This window comes from Vulpes lagopus, chromosome X (genome assembly GCF_018345385.1).
Source record: "Vulpes lagopus strain Blue_001 chromosome X, ASM1834538v1, whole genome shotgun sequence".
Classification (NCBI taxonomy): Eukaryota; Metazoa; Chordata; class Mammalia; order Carnivora; family Canidae; genus Vulpes; species Vulpes lagopus.
Window position 1 is genome coordinate 122431333 of NC_054848.1, and position 18920 is coordinate 122450252.

Sequence of the window (18920 nt, forward strand, 5' to 3'; positions counted from 1 at the left end):
CGGCGCAGAGCCAGCGACTTCCCGCCAGCGGCTTTTCCGGCGGGCGAGGGCCGGGCCGGGCCAATGGGGACGCGGTGACCTCATCAGGCCTGCGTGTCACCACGTGCGCAGCGGCGCGGGGAGGGGGTGTGTCCCTCGGATACGGAGCGCGGCCTCACCCCCGCTGCTGAGGGCTCGGGAGCAGCCGGCCCAGCGCGCCGCACCGCGGTGCACCCCGGCGCTCCTCTCTGCGCCCCGACGCCGTTTCGCCAGCGCAGCCCGAGGTCGGTCTCTGCAGCCCGAGGTCGGACTGTCTGCAGCCCGAGGTCGGACTCTCTGCAGCCTGAGGTCGGACTCTCTGCAGCCCGAGGTCGGTCTCTCTACAGCCCGAGGTCGGTCTCTCCGCAGCCTGAGGTCGGACTCTCTGCAGCCCGAGGCCCGTCTCTCCGCAGCCCGAGGTCGGTCTCTCCGCAGCCCGAGGTCGGACTCTCTGCAGCCCGAGGTCGGCCTCTGCACCCCGAGGTCGGTCTCTCTGCAGCCTGAGGCCCGTCTGTCTGCAGCCCTTGCCCCATCTCTCTGCAGCCCGAGGCCGGTGTCTCTGTCCACAGCCCGATGTCTCCGCCCGAGGCCCGTGGCTCCGCGGCCCGACGCCGGACTGTCCGCAGCCCGGGGTCTCCGCAGCCTGAGGCCCGTGGCTCCGCGGCCCGACGCCGGACTGTCCGCAGCCCGGGGTCTCCGCAGCCCGAGGCCCGTGGCTCCGCGGCCCCACGCCCGACCGTCCGCAGCCGGGCCGCAGCCGGGCCGCAGCCCGAGGCCCCGCGCCGAGCGCCGCCGAGGCCCAGCACGCGCCTCCGGGGGAGCCGTGGAGGGCGGCCCGGCCGCCCGAGGTCATGCCGCTCGCGCAGCGCCCGCGCCGGCCTGGCCTTCTCCGTGTGCCAGGTGGAGCGCCTCCTGCGGGCCGGCGGCTACGCCAAGCGCCTGGGCGCGTCCGCCCCCATCTTCCTGGCGGCCGTCATCCAGTTCCTGACGGCCACCGTGCTGGGGCTGGCGGGCGACGAGGCCCGGCACAGGCGCACCGCGTACATCACCCCGGAGCTCGTGGACCGGGCGCTGCACAACCACGAGCTGCTCAGCGGCTTGTTCACGATGACCACCGTGTCCCAGGTGGCCCCGTGCCGGTACTAGCCGCCCCCGGGCCGGGCACCAGCCGCCCCCGGCCCCTGATCCCCGCCCCCGCCCGGGGAGCCGCCGGGGGGGCTCGGTGACCCCCGCGTCCCCGCAATAAAAAGCGCAGAGACAACCAGCCGTGTGCGCCTCGCTCACTGGGTGCGGGACGCGCCTCGGGGGGAGGGCGGGGGGGGGCGGGGGCGGGTCTGGGGGGAGGTTGGGGTTTGGGGTTGTGGGCGAGGTTGGGGTGGGGGTGCGGGGCTCGGGGATGACGGGGGGTTGGGGTGCCCTCGGCGGCGCACGATGGAGGTGCACGTTTGGGGGGGGGTGGAGGATTTGGGGTGCGGCGTGGGGCGCGGGTTCGTGGGTGTGGTGCGGGGTTCGGTCGTGGGGTCCGGGGCAGTGTTGGGGTGCAGGGACGGGGGCTGTGGCGGGGTCCGGCTGGGGTGCAGGGGTGGTGGCGGGGTCCAGCTGGGGTGCGGGGACGGCTCGGAGTCCGCTATGACACCCAAGACCGGCTTCTCTCGGGGTCAGGGCAGGGGTGGCCGGGTTGGGGGTGACGGTGGAGCATAGAAGACCCCCCCCACCGCATGGGCCAGTCCCTAGGACGATGGCGCGTGTGGGGCTGGAGCTCAGGACCATGCCTGCGGCGTGGTGATGGGGTGAACGCTGGTGTCATAAGAACCTGGGTGCGGGATGGAGGGGGACACCCCTGCCGGCGCGGAGTGAATGGGGGACACACCTGCCGGCGCGGACTGCTTCGGGGACACCCCTGCCGGCGCGGACTGTTGCGGGGACACAGCTGCCGGCGTGGACTGTTGGGGGGACACCCCTGCCGGCGAGGAGTGAATGGGGGACACACCTGCTGGCGCGGACTGTTGGGGGGACACACCTGCCGGCGTGGACTGTTGGGGGGACACAGCTGCCGGCGCGGACTGTTGGGGGGACACAGCTGCCGGCGCGGAGTGAATGGGGGACACCCCTGCCGGCGCGGACTGTTGGGGGGACACAGCTGCCGGCGTGGACTGTTGGGGGGACACCCCTGCCGGCGAGGAGTGAATGGGGGACACACCTGCTGGCGCGGACTGTTGGGGGGACACACCTGCCGGCGCGGACTGTTGGGGGGACACACCTGCTGGCGCGGACTGTTGGGGGGACACACCTACCGGCGCGGACTGTTGGGGGGACACAGCTGCCGGCGCGGACTGTTGGGGGGACACATCTGCCGGCGCGGACTGTTGGGGGGACACAGCTGCCGGCGCGGAGTGAATGGGGGACACCCCTGCCGGCGCGGACTGTTGGGGGGACACACCTGCCGGCGCGGACTGTTGGGGGGACACAGCTGCCGGCGCGGACTGTTGGGGGGACACACCTGCCGGCGCGGACTGTTGCGGGGACACACCTGCCGGCGCGGACTGTTTGGGGGACACACCTGCCGGCGCGGAGTGAATGGGGGACACCCCTGCCGGCGCGGACTGTTGGGGGGACACCCCTGCCGGCGCGGACTGTTGGGGGGACACCCCTGCCGGCGCGGACTGTTGGGGGGACACAGCTGCCGGCGCGGACTGTTGGGGGGACACACCTGCCGGCGCGGACTGTTGCGGGGACACACCTGCCGGCGCGGACTGTTGGGGGGACACACCTGCCGGCGCGGAGTGAATGGGGGACACCCCTGCCGGCGCGGACTCTTGGGGGGACACACCTGCGGCTGTGGCGGGGTCCGGCTGGGGTGCACGGGTGGTGGCGGGGTCCGGCTGGGGTGCAGGGGTGGTGGTGGGGTCCGGCTGAGGTTCAGCGGCGGATCGGAGTCCGCGATGACACCCAAGACCGGCTTCTCTCGGGGTCAGGGCAGGGGTGGCCGGGTTGGGGGTGACGCTGGGGAATAGAAGACCCCCACCCCCCACCGCACGGCCGGTCCCGAGGACGATCGCGCGCGTGGGGCTGAAGTCCAGGACCAGGTGTAACAGCCGCCGGTTCCCAGTCCAGGACTTGCTTGGACAAGGGCACAGCACAGTGCGAGGCCTCTGGCCACAACCTTCTGGCTTATGAACTTTGCCCCTGGGAAGGGTTTTCCCCCAGACCCCTTGATGTGCACCTGGGTCTGTACTTTGCATCAGGCCATTGGGTCTTAAAGCCAGAGTAATGGCTGAGTGTTAGACCTACGTCTTTTTAGTTATTGTTATTTCTTTACACCTTATGTAGTTTCAATTTTATTAGGAATTTTATGGCTACAACTTCCCTGCTAGGTACTGGTGCTTACTGGAATTTAATACGCTCATTTTTATAATGGGGACACAATACGTGCCCTCCATTTTAGATTGTTACTAGAAGAGTTAAAGAGAGATAAACACGTAAAATTGTATATGCATACATGTGGATATATGATATATAAAAATACATTTTATGATTTATAAAAATAGAGTTTTGCTAGAGTAAGAATTTTATTTATTTATTTAAGATTTTATTTATTCATAGAGACAGAGAGAGAGGCAGAGGGAGAAGCAGGCATCATACAGAGAGCCCGACATGGGACTCGATCCCGGGGCTCCAGGATCGGCCCTAGGCTGCAGGCGGCGCTAAACCGCTGCGCCCCCTGGGCTGCCCTAGAGTCAGAATTTACTAAGACTTTGGGTTGGTACTATTTACAGTCCGTGATAGTTATTTCTTTTACATTTCTTATTTAGTACTTTTATGTCATACAGTGAAATCAACCTCTTTGGAGCCCCCTTCTATGAATGTAACACGTGGAGAAATGTGTGTATCCACCACCACAATCAGGACATGAACAGCTCCATCAACCTGAAAGCCTGGTTTGGTACCACAGTCCCTTCTTAGTTGTCATGATTTTTGCTGAATTAACACTTGTTGAGGGGAACCCCAGGCAGGGGTGTTGGACGAGGAGCCAAAGTTCAACCAAGAATGAAAGGGAAAGGGAAGCAGAGAAGCATATCACTCATACCTCCTTGAAGAGGTGCACAGCATGTCTGGAGCGACACATGGGGAGGTCGAGGCAGGGCACGTGCAGAGGGGCAGCAGGCCGTGGAGCATATGCCTTTACTAATAAGTTCATGGGTGAAAAGTTTCTGGGGTTTCTGGGCTAAGGCTGGATTGAGCACTTCAGAACGAAAAGAGTGGTGATTTGGTCAGCTCTGCGGGAGTCCCAAGGGCCGTAGAGGGAGGAGCCAGCACACAGGAGAGACTAACACTGGGGTGACTGGGAAAGTCCTACCGACTCGGGTCATCCAGAGCACGCCCTTGAGGGCGAGCTAGCTCTGCTCACTCCTGCATGTTGTTGAAGCCGCAGTATCTTGGAGTCAACTCTAAGCACTAGTCAGACCCTTTCCTCGCCTCCTCTTGAACAACCACTGCTCTGTTCTCCCTCGCAGTGGAAGCGCCTTTCCCAGAACCACTTGGGGATATGGTTCATACAGTATGTCACCTTCGAAACTGGCTCCTGTCACTCAATATATTTTTGAGGCTTATCTAGATTGTTTATCTAGAATGTACCAATACTTGTGTTTTATTGCCAAGTTTTATTCCATTATATGGATATACCACATTTTGTTTGATCATTTGCATAGTGTAGGACATTTTGGTTTCCAGGCTTGGGGAATCTTGAATAAACTGCTATAAACATTTATGGGTAGCTTTTGTATAAACATGAATTTTCACTTCCCTAGGGTGAACACTAAGGATTTGAACTACTAAATCATAGAAAAGTTCCCTCAGCCCGCTTCCCAATTAGCCTCATCCTCATTTCCTATATGCAACCACTGATCTTATTTTCCCCACCATATATTAGTTTTGCTTATTCTAGAACTTCAAATAAATGGAATAAGACACGCAAGTACTTTCAGTGAAGCCTCGAGATTTATCCATATTTTTGCACGTATCAATGACCCATTCCTTTCCATCATTGTTATTTAGTTGTATTGATAAACTACACTTTATTTATATATTCAAACTCTGATCGAAAATGGCCTGTTTAGTTTTTTATTATCATGAATATAGCTAATATAAAGGTTTGTGTTCAAGGTTTTGTGTGTAAATGTTTTCATTTCTCTTGGATAATCCTAAAGTGGAAGTGGAAGTGTCAAATGTATACCTAGCTTTGTAAGAAATTGCTTAACTGTTTTCCAGTGTTTATACCATTTTACACTCCCAGTATGTGTGAGGGTCCCAGTTGTTCCATATTTTTGCCTACATTCAGTGGTGTCAGCTGGTTAGCTTTAGCCATTCTACGCCAGGTACATATATAGTGATACCTCATTGTGGTTTTAGTTTGCAAATAACTAATGAGGGAGATGTTGAGCACATTTCAATTTTCCATTTTGGTAGCTTCTACTTAGACTTGTCAAAAGCACAATAACCCTTTTCCCACTAAAGCACGTATGATCCTTAATATTTTCTCTTCTCCTTGACTTCCTGAAACTTAAATACTATGATGGGAAAAGGGTTATTGTGGTTTTGGTGTACACAGGATAGTCGCACCATGTCAGGTCTATGTAGAACTTTGTCATTATCTTTATTACAAATCTAGGAATTTTTTTAATTTTTTTTTATTTTTTTATTTATTTATGATAGTCACAGAGAGAGAGGGAGAGAGGCAGAGACACAGGCGGAGGGAGAAGCAGGCTCCATGCACCGGGAGCCTGACGTGGGATTCGATCCCGGGTCTCCAGGATCGCGCCCTGGGCCAAAGGCAGGCACCAAACCGCTGCGCCACCCAGGGATCCCAAATCTAGGAATTTTTAAAGGAGATGGGTCTGGGTGCCAAGTTGATAAAGGGTGTACTTGTGATCATTAATTTTATATGTCAAATTGGTCAGGCCACTGTACCCTGACATTTGCTCAAAATTTACCTTTGATGTTTCTGTGAGCTTATTTTGTACTTGAGCTTGACATTTAATCAGTGGACTTTGAGTAAAGCGGATTACCAGCCCCCATTTGTTGATAGCTCTCCCTCAATCAATTAAAAGCCTTAATAGAAACCCCCTAGGAAGAAGAGGGAACTTAGCCATTAAGCCTGCAAACTGCCTTTGAACTCCATCCGTACCTCTTTTCTGGGTCTCTAGACTGCTGGCGTATCCTGCAGATTTTGAGATTTTCAACCCTTCACAATCATGTAAACCAATACCTTAAAATCAATCTATTTTTAGATATAAAAGGCACATCTTATTCCATTTATTTGAAGTTCTAGAATAAGCAAAACTAATATATGGTGGGGAAAAATAAGATCAGTGGTTGCCTATAGGAAATGAGGGTGAGGCTAATTGGGAATGTCCATATGAATACGTATGTATATGTGCACATATACAAGTATGCACACACATTATACAAAGATTCTGTTCATTTATATCTCTAGAGAAATCCAATGCTGCTCATATACCTAACACCAGGGTTTTTGGTAACCTCTCTATATCCTCAATGCAAGGAGTTAGACCAGAGGCCTAAGGAGGCTTTTTCTTAAACCCAAACCCAAATATTATCACCATTCACATTCCGTAACTCCTAAGCATTGTTGTCCTAAGACGGTAAGGAAGCTGCCCAGGCCTACATTCCCGGTTGAGAAGATTGTACCAGAAAAAGCTAAGTTACAAAGGAGGATACACCCTAACACTTTTGCAATAGGTTAGACTAGGCTTTTAGGGCTCCGAAAGACCCTTCCAGGCAGCCACGTGAGTGCGCAGGACTGGTGGCGGAGTCTGTGTCTGACGGGCCTCTTTTGTATTTTCTTACCTACTGACTGCTTCCCCATTGTTGAAATGGAGGCATGAAGACTACCCTAACCTCCCACCCATTTAGAGGCGCTTAACTCACGGCGACCACCGCCTACACATCCCCCAACACACACACACACACTAAAGGCACAACAGAACTGCCGAACCTCGTCCTTAAACCTCACCCCACCAGACCAGTTCCGTACACAGCCTCAGGCTAAAGGGTGCATTTTCGGAAAGCAGAAGGACTGAGAGGGAGATTACATTCTGGAGAGTTCTCACTGTCCCTCCCAAACCCCTGAAGACAAGTGGAATGTACAAACACGCAGCTGGTAACGTTTGCACGTGACATTTGGACCAAAAAGCCTTGAAAATGCAGGATTCTGAAACAGGATGCTGTCCTCTTGGGCAAGAAAGGCCCGGTCTCGCAGGCCGACGACCGCGCAATAGGACAGCAGCACGCCGATTCAACACATCTCAGTTACCCACGAGTGGCGGGAAGACGCCCAGGACAAGTAAGTCACGGCGTGGCCCAGGCCCACGTCTGAGAATGGAACCTAGGCCCACAACCGTGAGTTCCAAGGCACGCCAGACACCTCGACAGTCGAACGTGGCCCCCTGCTTTGCGCGGGCCACATTCGCCTTGGCGCCGAGGAAGGCCCACGCGGCCAAGGTTGTCTGTGGACTGAGTGCGCAGCACAGCCCGAGCAGCAGGCGCACGGAGCGCTGCAAGTGAATGAGCACAGGCGGCCCGAAGCGCAGCCACCCGCTCTTCCCCTTGCTGCTTCCCGACAGGCGGAGCAGCTATTCCGCGTTATGGAGGAAGGCGAACCGCAGGCGAGGGGCATCAGAACGGCTTTATTGTGGATTTAGGGCAGCAGCCCCGAGGGCCCGTGCCATCTAGTGCTCCCCAGGGGTACGCGTGGGGCGTGGGCAACAAAGGAGAACCGGGGTGAGCACCTGGAGAGACACCGGCCTGCGCTAAAGCAGATCCCCGACGGAAAAAAAGTGGGCCCGAGAGCCGTGTGCAACATCCAACCGTCCAACTTGCAACAGAGGTGTACGGGGGGTGGGGGGGGGTGGGGGCCCGCAGGGCAGTTGGGTGCAACAAGAGGCCAGGGGTAAAGGGGCCGCTCGGTGTCCCGTGGCCAGTCTTGGGGAAGAGAGCCCAGTCCTGCAGGCTGACCCCGTGATGCTGGGGTGGTTGCCGCGCCAGTGACGGCGCGAGGTCTGTGGGATGCGGGAGCCTGCAGTCCAGCAGCGTCCGGTGGAGGCGGGCGGGCGCGGACCAAGGCAGGTGCAAGCGCCGGGCCCCTCCCTGCCCGTCCGTCCATGGGCACCGCCGCCCGCCGGCCCGCGGCCAAACGGCGGGGCAGATGCAGGCCACGGGGGCAGATGCAGGCCACGGGGCCAGAGGCGGAAAGCGGCTTCGGCGCTGGCGCGCGCGAGTGGTCAGACGCCCTGCCCCGACGGGGACACGGCTTCCTGCAGAACGAGGTGCAGCAGGTGGTTCTGCTCCGCACTGAGCAGCGGCCACATGTCCACCTGCAGCGACTTGACGGCCTCCGTGTCCTTCTCGTGGGTGGCCATGACCAGGGACTGGAGCAGCAGGAACAGCTCGTCGGGAAGCTGGCCGCCGCCGTCGGGCCCGTGGCCGTCGAAGGCCTCCCAGGAGTACTTCTCCAGCGTGTGGGCGTGCTCGGGCAGCAGCTTGGCGGGCGGCGGCTGCAGCAGCAGCAGCAGCAGCACGCGGGACACCTCGCAGCGGACCAGCACGTCGGAGAAGGCGCCCAGCGCGGCGGGCGCGGGCGCGGGCGCGGCGCCGGCAGGCAGCAGGGCGGCGGGCAGGGCCGGGGCAGCGCCGGGGCCCAGCGGGGCCGAGGCCGAGGAGGCCGACGGGGCCGACGAGGACGAGGACGCCGCCGGCGGCGGGGCCAGGGGCAGCGGCGGGGCGGGCGGCGGCGGGGCGGGCGGCGGCTGCCGCAGCGGGGGGCTGCCGTGCTCCCGCGCCAGGCGCTGCATGCGCGTGAAGACGGCCAGGGCGCCGCTGTAGTCGCGCGCCAGCAGCTGGCAGGAGGCGGCGTCGCCCAGCGCCTGCAGCGCGGCCAGGGGCAGCTGCGGCAGGTGCAGCTGCGCGGCGCGCTGGAAGTGGCCGGCGGCGGCGGCCGGCTGGCCCAGGTCGCGCAGGGCGGCGGCCAGCTCGAGGCACAGGCCGGCGGCGGCGGCCGGCTGGCCCAGCTCCAGGTGCAGGCGCACGGCGGCGCCCAGCGCGCTGGCGGCGGCCTGCAGCGGCTCCCCGTAGGCCGCGGGGCAGGCGAGGCGCTGGCGGGCGTCGCGCTCCTGCCGCAGGAAGAGGCGCGCGGCCTCGGTCAGCGCCAGCGCCTCCCCGGGCCCGTGGAACAGCGCCTGCTGGCAGCGCGCCACGGCCAGCTGGCACCACGCGGCGTACGGCAGGCACTCCTGCGCGCGCAGCTCCCGGCCCAGCTGCGCGAACTGCTCGCCCGCCTCCGCCATGTTCGGCTTCCGCAGGAACCGCTTCCGCAGCTTGCTGGACACCTGCCGGTAGCGGGCCAGGAAGTCGCCGGCCTCGGGCCCCGGGCCCGCGCCGCCGCCGCCGCCGCCCGGGCCGCCGCCGCCGCCGCCGCCCGGGCCGCCCGGGCCGCCCGCCGCCGCCGCCGCCATCTTGCCCGCACGCGCGCCCGCGCGGACGCCCGCGCGCACGCCCGACGTGCCCACGCCGCCGGCCCCGCGCATGCGTGCGCCGCGCCCCGCCGTCCCGGCCCACGGAACCGAGCGCTCGGGCCGGCGCGGGGCCTGGGCGGCCGTGGCCCTTCCGACGCGACCCCGGCCCCTCCCGGCCCCGAGCTGACGTCGCGGCGCCGGCCCGCGTGGCCCCGAGGCCGCTTGGCCGGTGGCAGGATGGTCCCCGCCCCCCCAGCCTTCCGTCAAAGCCCCGTCCCCTCGAGTCCGCGCCGGCTCCTGCGTCCCCCATTCACTCCGCGCCGGCAGGGGTGTCCCCGAAGCAGTCCGCGCCGGCAGCTGTGTACCCCCAACAGTCCGCGCCGGCAGCTGTGTCCCCCCAACAGTCCGCGCCGGCAGGGGTGTCCCCCATTCACTCCGCGCCGGCAGCTGTGTCCCCCCAACAGTCCGCGCCGGCAGGGGTGTCCCCCATTCACTCCGCGCCGGCAGGGGTGTCCCCCCATCACGTCCGCGCCGGCAGGTGTGTCCCCCCAACAGTCCGCGCCGGCAGATGTGTCCCCCCAACAGTCCGCGCCGGCAGGTGTGTCCCCCCATCAGTCCGCGCCGGCAGGTGTGTCCCCCCATTCACTCCGCGCCGGCAGGTGTGTCCCCCCAACAGTCCGCGCCGGCAGGTGTGTCCCCCCAACAGTCCGCGCCGGCAGGGGTGTCCCCCAACAGTCCGCGCCGGCAGGTGTGTCCCCGCACAGTCCGCGCCGGCAGGTGTGTCCCCCCAACAGTCCGCGCCGGCAGGTGTGTCCCCCAACAGTCCGCGCCGGCAGGTGTGTCCCCCCAACAGTCCGCGCCGGCAGGGGTGTCCCCCATTCACTCCGCGCCGGCAGGTGTGTCCCCCCAACAGTCCGCGCCGGCAGGTGTGTCCCCGCAACAGTCCGCGCCGGCAGGTGTGTCCCCCCAACAGTCCGCGCCGGCAGCTGTGTCCCCCCAACAGTCCGCGCCGGCAGGTGTGTCCCCCCAACAGTCCGCGCCGGCAGCTGTGTCCCCCCAACAGTCCGCGCCGGCAGGGGTGTCCCCCATTCACTCCGCGCCGGCAGCTGTGTCCCCCCAACAGTCCGCGCCGGCAGATGTGTCCCCCCAACAGTCCACGCCGGCAGGTGTGTCCCCCCAACAGTCCGCGCCTGGCAGGTGTGTCCCCGAAGCAGTCCGCGCCGGCAGCTGTGTACCCCTAACAGTCCACGCCGGTAGGTGTGTCCCCCATTCACTCCGCGCCGGCAGCTGTGTCCCCCCAACAGTCCGCGCCGGCAGGGGTGTCCCCCATTCACTCCGCGCCGGCAGCTGTGTCCCCCCAACAGTCCGCGCCGGCAGCTGTGTCCCCCCAACAGTCCACGCCGGCAGGTGTGTCCCCCCAACAGTCCGCGCCAGCAGGTGTGTCCCCCATTCACTCCTCGCCGGCAAGGGTGTCCCCCCAACAGTCCACGCCGGCAGCTGTGTCCCCGCAACAGTCCGCGCCGGCAGGGGTGTCCCCGAAGCAGTCCGCGCCGGCAGGTGTGTCCCCCATTCACTCCGCGCCGGCAGGGGTGTCCCCCTCCATCCCGCACCCAGGTTCTTATGACACCAGCGTTCACCCCATCACCACGCCGCAGGCATGGTCCTGAGCTCCAGCCCCACACGCGCCATCGTCCTAGGGACTGGCCCATGCGGTGGGGGGGGTCTTCTATGCTCCACCGTCACCCCCAACCCGGCCACCCCTGCCCTGACCCCGAGAGAAGCCGGTCTTGGGTGTCATAGCGGACTCCGAGCCGTCCCCGCACCCCAGCTGGACCCCGCCACCACCCCTGCACCCCAGCCGGACCCCGCCACAGCCCCCGTCCCTGCACCCCAACACTGCCCCGGACCCCACGACCGAACCCCGCACCACACCCACGAACCCGCGCCCCACGCCGCACCCCAAATCCTCCACCCCCCCCAAACGTGCACCTCCATCGTGCGCCGCCGAGGGCACCCCAACCCCCCGTCATCCCCGAGCCCCGCACCCCCACCCCAACCTCGCCCACAACCCCAAACCCCAACCTCCCCCCAGACCCGCCCCCGCCCCCCCCCCGCCCTCCCCCCGAGGCGCGTCCCGCACCCAGTGAGCGAGGCGCACACGGCTGGTTGTCTCTGCGCTTTTTATTGCGGGGACGCGGGGGTCACCGAGCCCCCCCGGCGGCTCCCCGGGCGGGGGCGGGGATCAGGGGCCGGGGGCGGCTGGTGCCCGGCCCGGGGCGGCTAGTACCGGCACGGGGCCACCTGGGACACGGTGGTCATCGTGAACAAGCCGCTGAGCAGCTCGTGGTTGTGCAGCGCCCGGTCCACGAGCTCCGGGGTGATGTACGCGGTGCGCCTGTGCCGGGCCTCGTCGCCCGCCAGCCCCAGCACGGTGGCCGTCAGGAACTGGATGACGGCCGCCAGGAAGATGGGGGCGGACGCGCCCAGGCGCTTGGCGTAGCCGCCGGCCCGCAGGAGGCGCTCCACCTGGCACACGGAGAAGGCCAGGCCGGCGCGGGCGCTGCGCGAGCGGCATGACCTCGGGCGGCCGGGCCGCCCTCCACGGCTCCCCCGGAGGCGCGTGCGGGGCCTCGGCGGCGCTCGGCGCGGGGCCTCGGGCTGCGGCCCGGCTGCGGCCCGGCTGCGGACGGTCGGGCGTGGGGCCGCGGAGCCACGGGCCTCGGGCTGCGGAGACCCCGGGCTGCGGACCGTCGGGCGTCGGGCCGCGGAGCCACGGGCCTCGGGCTGCGGAGACCCCGGGCTGCGGACAGTCCGGCGTCGGGCCGCGGAGCCACGGGCCTCAGGCTGCGGAGACCCCGGGCTGCGGACAGTCCGGCGTCGGGCCGCGGAGCCACGGGCCTCGGGCGGAGACATCGGGCTGTGGACAGAGACACCGGCCTCGGGCTGCAGAGAGATGGGGCAAGGGCTGCAGACAGACGGGCCTCAGGCTGCAGAGAGACCGACCTCGGGGTGCAGAGGCCGACCTCGGGCTGCAGAGAGTCCGACCTCGGGCTGCGGAGAGACCGACCTCGGGCTGCGGAGAGACGGGCCTCGGGCTGCAGAGAGTCCGACCTCAGGCTGCGGAGAGACCGACCTCGGGCTGTAGAGAGACCGACCTCGGGCTGCAGAGAGTCCGACCTCAGGCTGCAGAGAGTCCGACCTCGGGCTGCAGACAGTCCGACCTCGGGCTGCAGAGACCGACCTCGGGCTGCGCTGGCGAAACGGCGTCGGGGCGCAGAGAGGAGCGCCGGGGTGCACCGCGGTGCGGCGCGCTGGGCCGGCTGCTCCCGAGCCCTCAGCAGCGGGGGTGAGGCCGCGCTCCGTATCCGAGGGACACACCCCCTCCCCGCGCCGCTGCGCACGTGGTGACACGCAGGCCTGATGAGGTCACCGCGTCCCCATTGGCCCGGCCCGGCCCTCGCCCGCCGGAAAAGCCGCTGGCGGGAAGTCGCTGGCTCTGCGCCGCGCGGACGGCATAGGGCGTCACCGACGGGCGACGAGCGTGCAGGAGCTCGCGCGCCACCACGTGCACCCCAACATGTCGGCCCTCTCGGGTGCACACGCGGCACCACCCCGCGCAGACGGCCCGGCCGCCGCGCGCTCACTGCCCCCTGCACCCCCTCCTGCCCCGGGGGGCCGCTCCTCGGTTCCCGTCCCTGCCGCTTGGCGTCCGCTAGACACCTGCTGCAGGTGCCACCCTGGGGCCAGTAGGTGGCCGTGTGCGCCCGCCGCGTTCCTCGGCACCATGTTCTCAGGAGGGCTGTTCTCCGAGGGAGCGGGAATCGGGGCCCCCCGAGGGAGCAGGAATTGGGGTCCCTCCCCCCGACGGAGCAGGAATCGAGGCACCCCCCCAGGGAGCAGGAATAACGGCCTCTTCCCACCCCCCAGGGAGCAGAAATCGGGGCCCCTCCCCCCGCGGAGCAGGAATCGGGGCACCCCCCCCCGGGGAGCAGGAATAACGGCCTTTTCCCCCCACCCCCCAGGGAGCAGGAATCGGGGCCCCTCCCCTCGAGGGAGGAAAGAGACCGACCTCGGGCTGTGGAGAGGCGGGCCTCGGGCTGCGCTGCCGAATCGGCGTCGGGGCGCAGAGAGGAGCGCCGGGGTGCACCGCCGTGCGGCGCGCTGGGCCGGCTGCTCCCGAGCTCTGAGCAGCGGGCGACGAGGCCCCGTCCTTATAAAGCGACACCCCCTCCCCGCCCCCTGCGCACGCGGTGACACGCAGATCTGATGAGGTCACTGCGTCCCCATTGGCCCGGCCCGGCCGTCGCACACCAGAATCGGCGGGAAGTCGCTGGCCCTGCGCCGCGCGGAAGGCAGGAGCTCGCGCGCCACCAGGTGCGCCCCGACATGTCGGCCCTCTCGGGTGCACACGCGGCACCACCCCGCGCAGACGGCCCGGCCGCCGCGCGCTCACTGCCCCCTGCACCCCCTCCTGCCCCGGGGGGCCGCTCCTCGGTTCCCGTCCCTGCCGCTTGGCGTCCTCTAGACACCTGCTGCAGGTGCCACCCTGGGGCCAGTAGGTGGCCGTGTGCGCCCGCCGCGTTCCTCGGCACCATGTTCTCAGGAGGGCTGTTCTCCGAGGGAGCGGGAATCGGGGCCCCCCGAGGGCGCAGGAATTGGGGTCCCTCCCCCCGAGGGAGCAGGAATCCGGGTCCCTCCTCCAAGGCAGCAGGAATAGGGCCCCTCCCCCAGAGGGATCGGGAATCGGGGCCCCTCTACAAAGGGACAGGAGTCGGGGCCCCTCCACCAAGGGACAGGAGTCGGGGTCCGTCCCCCCAGGGAGCAGGAATGGGCCCACCGAGGGAGCAGGAATCGGGGTCCCTCCCCCCGAGGGAGCAGGAATCGGGGTCCCTCCTCCAAGGCAGCAGGAATCGGGCCCCTCCCCCAGAGGGAGCAGGAATCGGGGCCCCTCTACCAAGGGACAGGAGTCGGGGCCCCTCCACCAAGGGACAGGAATCGGGGTCCGTCCCCCCAGGGAGCAGGAATGGGCCCACCGAGGGAGCGGGGATCGTCCTGCTCATCCGTCGAGGGCTGACTCGCCCCCACTGCGCGCAGAGCCCCCCGGGGTCGCCCCGCTGCGCACCCGGCGGCCCACCTGGCGGCGAGGGGCACCTGCGGGCCGACGTGCGCGGCGGCGGCGAAGGTCGTCGGGCGGGCCTCGGGCCGAGCCCGCGTTTCCGACGCCCCCGGGGCCCCTCCGGGCGCGGGATGGGGGGCCCGACGGCAGGGCGACACCCGCTGTCTGGGCAGCGCGCTGAGCTCGGCCCCCTGCTCCCGCCGCGCCGCCCCACTGGCCCTGGCCCGCGCGTGCTGCCCCCGGTGCGGCCTCGCGAGCCCCTGCGCCGGCTGTGCCGCGGCACCTGGGGGTCACTGCCCCCCGTGTGTAGGGAGGGGCAGGGCGGGGCCCGAGGGACAGGGAGCTCGGGCAGGTGCAGCCCGCTGACCCGGACCCCCGTGGAGCCTGCGGGCTCCCCCCGCCCCCCCAGGGCTGCCGACCCGAGCCCGGGCTGCAGGCGGGTGCCCAGCTGCACTCCTCCCCCCCAGCTGGGCCTGTCGCGCCCCCGGGTCCCCAGCGCCGCCCCGCGGTGCCAGCAGCGGCCGGTCGGCGAGGGGGGAGCGCTGCAGGTGCGCCGGGACCCGCGGGGCCCTCCCACTGGGCGCCCCTCCAGGCGGCCCCTGCACTCCGGCTGGGCAGGGCGGGGGGTGGGGGCATCCCGGCGGGGGGTGCGACCTGTCGGTCGCCTGGGCGCGACTGGGCACTCGGCGATGCGACACGTTCAGGTCCTGAAACGGGGGGGGGGGCTTCCCGCGTATTCGGGGCCTCCCGAGTGAGGTTCAGGAATGATTTAATTTTAATTTATTTTTTTTTCTGTGTGAGAAAGTGCCCCAGGTCCATCTGCCGCACAGGCTGTCCGCTCTTCCCCACACCATTTCTGGAACAGAGTCTCTTGCTTTCCGTCCGGGGGCTTTCCCGCTGGGTCAAAGACTGACCATAGAATTCAAGGCCCGTTTCTGGGTTCTCTGTCCTGTTTCATTGACCCATGTGTCTGCTTTGTGCGAGCAGTTTATTGTCCTGAGCACAACAGGTTATAATATTACTTGAAGTCCGGAATTGTAATGCCTCTAGCTTTATTTTTCTTAAGACTTTATTCATTTATTCATCACACACACACACACACAGGGAGAGACCCAGGCAGAGGGAGAAGCAGGCTCCACGCAGGGAGCCCAATGTGGGACCTGATCCTGGGTCCCCAGGATCACGCCCTGGGGTGAAGGCGGCGCTAAACCACTGAGCCACCCCGGCTGCCCCCTGCTTTTCCTTTAAAAGGTTGCTTTGGCTATTCGGGTTCTTTTGTGGTTTCATATAAATTTCACTATTTTTTCTTCTACTTCTGTGAAAAATGCTGTTGGTGTTTTGACAGGAATTGCATTAAGTGTGTAGTTGTTTGGGGTAATATATTTTTTATTTTGATCATATCTGTTCCTCCAAACTCTGAGCATGGAATTTATTCCATTTCTTTGTGTCATCTTCAATTTTTTAGATAAGTGTTTTCTAGTTTTTACAGTACAGTTCTTTCCAACGATGGTTAGCTTTATTCTTAGGTATCTCATGGCTTTTGGTGCAGTTGTAAATGAGATCTATTCCTTGACTTCTCTTCTGCCGCTTCATTATTGGTGTATAGACATACAACAGATTTCTGCATGTTGATTTTGTATTCCGTGACTTGACTGAATTTGTCTATCAATTCTAGCAATTTTGGGGGGTAACTCAGGTTTTCTATATATAGCATCACATCCTCTACAATGACTGAAACTTCGACTTCTTCCTTCCTGATTTGGGTACCTTTTATTTCTTTTTGTTGTCTGACCGCTGAGGCTGGGACTTCCAGCACCATGTTAAATAACAGCGGTGAGAGTGGGCATCCTTATTCCTGAAATTAGAGGAAAAGCTCTCAGTCTTTCCCCATCGAGGATGAGATTTGCTGCGGGTTTCTGTATATGGCCTTTATTATGATGGGGTGTGTTCCCTCTATCCCTACTTTGTTGAGGGTTTCTATCTAGAATGGATGTTGTGCTTTGTCAAATCCCTTTTCTGCATCTATTGAGAGGATCCCATGGGTGCTATCCTGTCTTTTATGCACGTGGTGTATCCCACTGATTGATCTGTGAATATCGATCCACCCTTGCGGAGCAGGAATAAATCCCACTTGATCCTGGTGAATGATTCTTTCAATGTACTGTTGGATTTGATTTGCTGGTATCCTGTTGAGAACCTCTGCATCCATGTGCACCAGGGATATTGGCCTCTATTCTGTTTTTAGTGGAGTCTGTCTGGCTTCGGACTGAGGGTAACGCTGGCCTCTTAGAATGACTTTGGAAGTTTTCCTTCCATTTCTATTTTTTGCAATAGTTTGAGAACAACAGGCATTAACTCTTTTTTTTTTTTATGCTTGGAAGAATTCCCCTGTAAAGCCATCTGGCCCTGGCCTTTCGTTTGTTTGGAGATTTGGATGACTGACTAACATTCTTTGCTGGTTATCAGTCTGTTCAAATTTTCTATTTCTTCTTTTTTCCGTTTTGGTAGGTTATGTGTTTCTATTTGTAATTTATCCATGTCTTCCAGGTTGTCCAATGGGTTGGCATATAATTTTTCATACTATTCTCTTAGAATTGTTTGTATTTCTGTGGTGCTGGTTGTGATTTTTCCTCTCTCATTTGTGATTTTATTTATTTGGGACTTTTCTTTTTAAGTCTGGCTAGGGGTTTATCAATTGTATTACTTTTTTTTTTCAAAGAACCAGCTCCTGTTTCATTGATCTCTTCTACTGTTGTTTTAGTTTCCGTATCATTTATTTCCGTTCTAATCTCTTATTTACCTTCTTCTGCTGGTGTTACGCTTCATTTGTTGTTCTTTTTCTAGCTCCTTTAGGTGTTAGGTTGTTTCTTTGAGATTTTTCTTGCTTGTTAAGGTAGGCCTGTAATGCAATATACTTCCATCTTAGGACCACTTTTACCCTATCTGAAAAGTTTTAGATTACTTTGTTTTCATTTTCATTTGTTTCCACGTATTTTTAAAAATTTCTTCTTTAATTTCTCAGTTGACCCATTCATTGCCTAGTACCATGTTGTTTGACCTGCATGTATTTGTGGTCTTCCCAAGTTTTTTTCTTGTGTTTGACTTCCAGTTTCACAGTGTTGTGGTCAGATAACAGGCACGGTATGACCCCAATATTTTTGTACTTGTTGAGACGTTCTCTGTGACCCAGTATGTGATCTGTTCTGGAGAATGTCCCATGTGTACTCGAAATGAATGTGTATTCTGCTGCTTTAGGGTGGAATGCTCTGAATATATGTGCGAGGTCCATCTGGTCCAGCGTGTCATTCAAAGCCATGGTTTCCTTGTTGGTTTTCTGTTCAGATGATCTGGTCATTGCTCTCAGTGGGGAGCTAAAAAGTCCCCTACTATGATTGTATTATTATCAATGAGTTCCTTTATGTTTGTTATTAATTCTTTCATATATTTGGGTGCCTCCAAGTTAGGGGCATCAATATTTACAATTGTTAGATCTTCTTGTTGGAAAGTCCCCTGTATTAGGATACAGCCCCTTCTTCATCTGTTGTTACAGTCTTTGCTTTAGGATGTATTCTGTGTGGTATAAGTTCTGCTACTCCACCTTTCTTTCACGTCCGTTAGCACGATAAATCATTCTCCATCCCCTTGCTTTCAGTCTGCAGGTATCTTTATGTCTAAAATGAGTCTTGTAGGCAGCATATAGATGGGTCTTTTTATGCATTCAGACACTCTGTATCTTTTGATTGTTTACGTAGTGCATTTACACTCACGGTAATTATTGATAGATATGTATTTATTGCCATTTTATTACTTGTATTGTCATTGTTTCTGGAGATTTTCTCTGATCCTTTCTTGTCTTTGACACATTTGGTCTGTCCTTCCCACTAAGAGAGTCTCCTGTGATATTTCTTGCAGCGCTGGTTTAGTGGCCACTAACTCCTTTAGTTTTTGTCTGGGAAACTATCTCTCCTTCTACTCTAAATCTCTAGCCTTGCTAGAGAGAATATTCTTGGCTGCAGATTTTTCCCATTCAGCACTTTGAATATACATGCTACTGTCTCTCGGCCAAGTTTTCTGTTGAGAAATCTCCAACGAGTCTTATGGGTTTTTCCTTGTAAGTGAAGGACTTCTTTTGCCTGCTGCTTTTAAAATTTTTCCTTTATCACTAGATTTTCTCAATTTAACTAGAATATTGACCTTGGTATTTGCCTGCTTTTGTTGATTTTTATGAAAATTTTCTGTGTTTCCTGGATCTAGAT

General features: G+C 61.0%; 2 protein-coding genes across 2 annotated transcripts; both read right to left on the minus strand.

The window, feature by feature from the left end:
* Positions 1–8172: 8172 nt before the first annotated feature.
* Positions 8173–9635, minus strand: LOC121483616 (40-kDa huntingtin-associated protein-like). Its single transcript, XM_041742314.1, has one exon. It carries the CDS (start codon positions 9618–9620, stop codon positions 8319–8321), a length of 1302 nt encoding a protein of 433 aa, XP_041598248.1. The 5' UTR covers positions 9621–9635; the 3' UTR covers positions 8173–8318.
* Positions 9636–11828: 2193 nt separating this feature from the next.
* On the minus strand, positions 11829–12461 carry LOC121483055 (histone H2A-Bbd type 2/3-like). Its single transcript, XM_041741265.1, has one exon. The coding sequence runs from the start codon at positions 12459–12461 to the stop codon at positions 11829–11831; it is 633 nt and encodes a 210-aa protein (XP_041597199.1).
* Between the last annotated feature and the right edge of the window lie 6459 nt (positions 12462–18920).